This window comes from Pinus tabuliformis, chromosome Q, assembly GCF_031772625.1.
Source record: "Pinus tabuliformis cultivar Carrire ecotype Pingquan chromosome Q, CPIR1, whole genome shotgun sequence".
NCBI lineage: Eukaryota > Viridiplantae > Streptophyta > Pinopsida > Pinales > Pinaceae > Pinus > Pinus tabuliformis.
The window spans coordinates 983821058-983828148 of record NC_142296.1 but is presented as its reverse complement, the minus strand read 5'-3'; the positions used below and the strand labels follow the sequence as shown (position 1 = coordinate 983828148).

The following is a 7091-nucleotide window of genomic DNA, read 5'->3' as shown; positions in this document are numbered from 1 at the left end:
TGATTGTGAAAAAATTATGGTTTTTGGGTATGCAGTATTGATAATTCATGGTATTGTCTCATTGTATTGTAACAAAGTGGAGATGAATATCCATGGTTAAGAATCTTGTCATATTGTAAGTTTATTGTAAGTATTATGTTTTTATGTACTTAACTAAATTTAAATATGGTTATGGAATCATTATTTTAATTTATAAACTAAAATGTTTCATAATTTATAGCTACTACTTGTTATATTTTTTAATGTGATATATATTATGATTTTCTTTCATCTAAAAAATTGTTTAATTTTATTAATAAAAACAAAATCAAAATATAATAAATTAGCTATAGAGATTGAAAGGAGGCTAAACAATATGAATAGAGACAATGGCTTGAAAATTAGCAGTATTTTTTAATGTGATATATATTATGATTTTCTTTCATCTAAAAATTTGTTTAATTTTATTAATAAAAACAAAATCAAAATATAACAAATTAACTAAGATATTGAAAGGATGCCAAACGATCTGAATAGAGAGAATGGTTGGAAAATTAGGAGTTGTTGGATCCCTACCATTTCATCCTAAGTGTCTTCTTCTTCTTCTTTTTCATCACCACCACCACCACCACATATTTCTAATTTCTTAACTGTTATTATTTAATTGTAATTTTATGTTGAGTATGATTAATTCATTATTGATTTATTTATTTATTTAGTTAATTATTATTATTATTGTTATTTTAGTTTGACCCTTTATTATTTTTAAGTTTTTAGAATTAATTGTTTGGATTATTTAAGTTCAACTAAATATTATTTTTCCTTTAGTGTTTTGATTATTTAAGTTTCACCCAATTTGTTTTATTTAAGTTTTACCATTTACTTTCTTTTTTTATGTTTTTAGAATTAATTGTTTTATTATTTAAGTTTGATACAAACATTATTTTTATTTTATTATATTATTATATTGATTTTATTAATTGTTTTATTGTTTGATTATTTAGCTTTGACTTAAATATTTTTTTATTTTATTTTTTGATATTTATTTCTTTAAAATTTTCCTTTTGATTAATTATTTTCATTAATTCAATATTAACAATTATATTCTAATCATTATTTCTTTATATTAAAAATATTATTTATTTAGTCAAATTTAACAATTTTCTTTATCTGAAAAAATTATTATAAAAGCTAAAAAAAAATTTCTAGAACTATATGATTTTTACCAAAAATTTTCTTACTTTCCATAATATAAATCACATAAACATAAATTCAATTATAACAAATATTTAACTTTTTATATTTTTAAATGTTTATACTCATTCATTCCAAATATTGGGATTTATATTATTTTTTTTAATTAGAAGACAACTTGTTTACATACTTACCCTAAATCTACCAATCTACCTTATAAACCTCCTCTAGGCACCATTATTTCCAAATTTTAAGTTTTTATTATTACACTGCTTACCTAATTTATACTTCTATTTTATATTTCTATTGAATTCTATATGCCCTTTGTAACATAAAAATAAATTAATATCTATGGAAACTATAAACAAGAAATTTATGCTAATATTATTTCACTTAACGCGTTGTATCCTGTACAAAAACAAAACCTCTTACACCAAAGACAAAAACAGACGCCGTTAATCTTGCAGTTTAACTGGTTATATAAATTTTAAGGAACCTTACACCAAAGACGTTTGTCTGTTAAAAGCCTAGAAAGGTAGGCGTCAGTAATGGCGATTTAACTCAGCTGTCAGTGAATTTTGACTTCAACTCTTAACTGCCAACTGACTTTGTTCTGTTCAATGCCGAACACCATTAATAACAGCCTAGTCTAACTGCCCTGAGCACAACATTAAATTATATGCTTCCCACATACACCATTAATCACAATGCCCGAGACATATATTTATTGACTCTGGCCAAGTTACAGGATTGCATGTGGATTGTCGGCGGGTTCCACTCTTCCATGCACATTCCTGTGATTCTATTATGTCCCATAACATCTTTAGGTATGCTATGCCATCAAAAAAAAAACGATAATCACGACGAACCTGAGATACATATGCCTGCAACTCCCAGTAGTAAACAACACATCACAATTTTTTTGGCGGGCCAAAAATCTACCAGAAACTCCAAAAATATCACATATAAAGAAATCCATTATTTATGAATAGCTTCTTTCATTCGTTGGAGTGCATCGGCACAATCTGAACAGAACTGCTGGGGATCTGGAACCACGTCCTCGGAGACCAAAGCTATGAGCTTCCCCTTCCCACCATAGCTTATGAAATGCATCACTATGGGCTGTTTCAAACATTCATTCATTAAACTCACGATATATCTTTAGAAATCCAAATAGAAACAGGTAAATGAAAGAAGCCTAAATAATACTCACAGCATGGTTTACGTATGCAGTGGGAATAATGTGAGTAACGTGATTGTCACAGAACTCAATTTCTTGCGCAGGCCCAATCACGTTAGAGAAACCCAACGTTGTGCTCGTACTTAACTTGTTGGCTATGTACTCCACCAACTACAATTACAAATGTTGATTGTTAAATGTATTGTGGGTTGAATTTAAGTTTATGGTAGATTTTGGAATATTTCGATTAGAATAAAAGAGGTATCAGGGCGAAATTGGAGATTATAAATTTATGGGAAAAAGAGAAGTTAAATAGTGAACTTCAAATTTAAGACTTTTTTGATTTGTAAATATCAGTTTTTTGATTAATCACATCGTTAAGGTTTGGTAGACTTTTCCAACTAACTAATGGGATTTATCTTTAAGACAAGTGTACTTCATCTTACAAAAATTTAAGGGGATAGCAGATATTCCAAATATTCAGAAATTGCATATAAATTTTTAGAATATTTTGAAATTAAATAAACAAAAATAAGGTTAAATAAATATTAAAAATCTACCATCTAAATAAAAATGACCCGGAATGAAAAACTTTGTGAAAACCATTCTATAACATGTGAACAGATCTGATGGTTAGAGGGATACCTTGGCTGCCATGGAAGTGGTAAAGGCAAATGTGAGGGAGGACTCGAAAGATAATTTTTTAATCCTGGATGTACTTGTTGTTCTTCGACAGTACTCCAGGGGATCTGCGTAATAAACCGTCGGTAACGGGAACAACCAAAACCCTAGTTTGTTGCCCCACATTACTTGGGTTGGATTTTTCATATTGCTATCAAGATTCTGTCAGCAATTCCCAGACAAATAATAAGGACAAAGGTGAATATATATAGCTCCTAACCTGTCAAATATGTAATACTGGGTAGGGTTAGGGTTAATACTGGCTAGGGTTACCTTGAGCATTGGAGAGCGCCGCGTATTAACTGCAACTAGTGCTCTGGCACGCAAGTTCGATGGAAGGCAATATTCATGCTCTGCGCTTCCGTCGCTATTTACAGCTGGTTTTGCTGAAACGTAGAAATTTCATAAAATAATGGAAACACGAGTTGTGAATTGAGAATGAGAAGGGCAATGGATAGATGGGTTCGATCATTAAAATTAAAAGAAATTAGATACGGGCAGCATACATGTAGCATTGCGCCTGCTGAGATAACGCACAAGTCCTGCAGAAATGGCTCCCATCATGACATCATTCACAGTCTACAACAATAAATTTTCACACATTAGTGCCTGTATTGGCTCATCCAGTCTCATCTGAAGCATGATGATCACAGGCGTAATAATTTATAAAATGACAAAATATAGCAGTTGTTTAATTCTTTTGGATGTAAATTGACACTTCACTTATCATCAAAAACTAAACCCATCATCAAGAACTAAGAAGCTAGACAAAAAAAAACTAAACCCATCATCAAAAACTAAGAAATTAAACCAAAAAAAAACAATAATGAGTGCTATAATAATGATAGTCATCATCATTCATAGCACTCTCTTATTATTTTTCATGATGAGTTTAGCTTCTTTGTCTCTGATGATAAATAGTGTCCACTCAAAACATGGGACCTTGGGCACACACAGTTTAAGTCGACATGGGACACGACCTTGGGCACACACAGTTTAAGTCGAGAAACAATATCCAACGTAAACAATTGTGGAAACTTTCATCCACATATACAAACTAGTATGCAAATATGAAAGAAATTAGTACTCCGTTCACTGCCTTCTTCACGGAGCATATATCCACCATGTCGAAAGTAACGTGAGCCAGGCGCTTTGTGTTACAGAATTTCATCTTTCTAGCGTCTTCTCTCAACAGATTCACGTCCTTTTTCCAGGAAACAGTGGCAACATAATCAAAGATTGTTAACAATGTGAACCAAAATGCTGCAAGCCAACCATAAACAGTCAGAAGAGTGCTTGATGTTTCTTTCACTCTGGACTTGTTTGGTTCTGGAATGGTTGGTAGGGATTTGGGATCAGAGGCTTTTCGTGTGGAGTTAACCAGAAGAGACAACAGAGACACACAATCTCCTACAGAATGATGGATTCTGAATACAAGGCTGGCTGCTGCCTCTCCTGATCTTGCATTCAAGACATGGACTTCCCACAGAGGTCTGGATGGATTCAGTGGAGGAGCAGTTGCAAGGGAAGCTGTGTATTCATTCACAAAGCCTGGATTCTGTGTAAAGGAAGGATCAAGGAAGGGGACAATCACATGATCATTTATCTCTACCTCTCTAAGAGACCACTTCAAATTATTGTTCTTGTCCCTTATCTGCAACCAAAAGGCATATCAGAACATTACTTTCAGCTCAAATTAAATGTAATATATGAAAAACCAACGCAAAACCATGGAATCGATAACCCTACACTAGATGATCTGCATTTCAACAAAAGAATGAGAAAGAAACTAACCAAAATGCTCGAAAATCTCTGGTGCTGTGCCACACTATTTTGAAGTGAAGTTTTCAAGGACACAACGTCAATATCTTTCTTAAATCCCACAATGGTAAAGATATAACTGTGCAATAACCTCCCAGTGGTCAGGCAGGCGAGTGGACTCAGTGGTTCTTCGTATGAACTTTTTCCATCTGCTAACTCAGACTTATCCTTGGGTATACACAAATAGTTTAAACTGCCTTCCTCCCCTGTTTTCTTGACAACAACCTCTCTGAGCTCATGATGAAGCAGCATGTTTCCTTTATCGAAACCATTGCTTGTCCCATTATTATTTCTCATCATGTAGTGGACTGGAGATCGATCACCTGGACTAGAGCTGAACGAACTACCAGCTGATGGAATCACCGTCCCTTGATCGAATTCTCACAGAGCTTCCTCCTTATATGGGAGCTTAAAGCCTATATGTCATCAATGTTTCTTCCGTAGAAGGCTCGTGGGGAGATGGACCAGCATGCAATTTCACATATCATCATATTGATTGGGATAGAGACGTAGAAATCCCTTCAATGGTGATTGCAATATGCGAAGAATTTTTAGATGCCGTAAGTCAATCTTCTACGTTTTCTCAGCATTTTTGGTATATGTTTTTGGTTAAAGTTGTTGGTAGAGATTCTTTACTAGAATCTCAGTGAAGTTAGGGTTTTTTTTAAAGAGTGTTAAATTTTAGATTGGTTGGTTTACTTGGGGTTTAGTCTCAGCAGGTAGCAGGTTTAAACTTCATGGGAAGAGGTGAGGGGTTTTGAATAGAAGTCATTTTGGGAGAATTAAAACTATTTCAAAAGGTGTATTTTATGGGGAGGGATTGAGGATAGAAGTCACTTTGGGAAAATTAAAACTATTCCAAGGGGCCTCATCCCATTGTGGGATGAGGGATTGATGATGGAAGCCACTTTGGGAGAATTAAAACTATTCCAAAAGAGTCATCCCATTGTGGGCTGATCCTTCTTCTTCCATCCAATAAACCCCTAGCCCATGACTAAAAGTTGAAGATAGAAACCATTTTGAAAAAATTAAAACTATTCTAAAAAAAATCAATTCATTGTAAAGGTTGAAGATAAAAACCATTTTGAGAAAATTAAATCTATCTCAAAAAAATCATTTTATTTTAGGTTGATAGTTCTTCTTCAACCCAATAATCTTGCTGGCTCCAAACTAGACTCCCCTGACTACCAAATAAACAAAAAAAACACAATGTCACCCATAATTATACTGCCAATTTATGAGAAAAAAACCAAAACCAAAATGAAAATGTAAAATAGTTATAAAACGCCATTACATCTGGACAGACACGTATACTTTGGAAAAGGGTGGTTAAAGATTCCTGATTTAGTATTGACCTATAGAAATGTTAAATTACGTTGTATTGACCTGTTGAGAAGTTATTGTCAAGAACTGAAAGGTTAATACAATACAATGTGGTACCCTGTAGAGTTAATGAATTCTGCCAACGTGTTCGATGTCACAGAGTTCCTGGGACTGCAATGGACCCACTGTACTTGTATGCGTTTTTTATTGTCTTTAGCGAGAAATTGACTGAATTCAATGTTCAGAATTACGGAATTACAACTTTCACACATACCCATGACCATTTATTTTCCTTCAGAGCATGTAATTGAATGTACAGCATCAATTTTGCCAAGTAAAATATATCCACGTATCTACCTCCTTTCCTTGAGCCTGTAATTGATCGTACATCATCAATTTTGCCTACATAAAGCAAACAATGAAGGAAGTAGTGTTTGTACAAGTTATTGTAGCTTGTCTACACATGGAAATAGTGCGGCCAAGCAATTTGTCAATGCAGAACTGAATATGTCCGATTTCTTAGCATGATCGTTGTGTGTATCACCATGAAAATCACATGGCCAAACAGTGTAATGATGCGTGCATGTAGGCATGAAAAATAACCAGTCTTCATTGAAATGAAGGGCGGTCACGAACATCATTTTCTATTAAGAGAAACGAAAGAGAGTTTTGAGGAAAACGTAAGACTCTTAAATGCAAACATGAAAATTTAAGTGTTGAGGTTTATATTCAAGTACAAATATTAAATTACTATTAATAAATTAAAGACAAAATTAAAATAAAAGGCACAAATGTTAGTTTTTATTGAAGTCCAATATTTTTTTAATATTTTTAATTAAATTTGTCGAATATTATGTAGAGATTTGTTTAATCACAAGATTTGAACTAACCACAAGTTTGAGTAGTGACGTAA

At 33.0% G+C, this 7091-nt stretch overlaps 1 protein-coding gene across 3 annotated transcripts; it reads right to left on the bottom strand.

Annotated features, from left to right (window-relative positions):
• Nucleotides 1–1620: 1620 nt before the first annotated feature.
• LOC149222763 (wax ester synthase/diacylglycerol acyltransferase 5-like) lies at nucleotides 1621–5434 on the bottom strand. 3 transcript variants are annotated; one of them, XM_089383149.1, is made up of 7 exons: nucleotides 4829–5434; nucleotides 4122–4688; nucleotides 3541–3613; nucleotides 3308–3420; nucleotides 2999–3196; nucleotides 2387–2524; nucleotides 1621–2295 (listed from the first exon to the last, which is right to left on the bottom strand). In XM_089383149.1, exons 1-7 carry the CDS (start codon nucleotides 5153–5155, stop codon nucleotides 2152–2154), a joined length of 1560 nt encoding a protein of 519 aa, XP_089239275.1. In that variant the 5' UTR covers nucleotides 5156–5434; the 3' UTR covers nucleotides 1621–2151. The 3 variants fall into 3 exon arrangements, with proteins under 3 accessions (XP_089239275.1, XP_089239276.1, XP_089239277.1); XM_089383150.1 differs by having other exon boundaries at nucleotides 4647–4688; nucleotides 4829–5424; XM_089383151.1 differs by lacking the exon at nucleotides 4122–4688 and having other exon boundaries at nucleotides 4829–5424.
• Nucleotides 5435–7091: the final 1657 nt, after the last annotated feature.

What these genes read in the sequence shown, in the direction of transcription:
- LOC149222763 (XM_089383149.1), bottom strand. Translation starts at nt 5,155, where the DNA reads ATGATGAGAAATAATAATGGGACAAGCAATGGTTTCGATAAAGGAAAC. An exon ending in AGAGATTTTCGAGCATTTTG is followed by an intron (nt 4,689 to 4,828) that starts GTTAGTTTCTTT and finishes TTTTGGTTGCAG; the next exon opens with ATAAGGGACAAGAACAATAA. An exon ending in CTGCATACGTAAACCATGCT is followed by an intron (nt 2,296 to 2,386) that starts GTGAGTATTATT and finishes TGTTTGAAACAG; the next exon opens with CCCATAGTGATGCATTTCAT.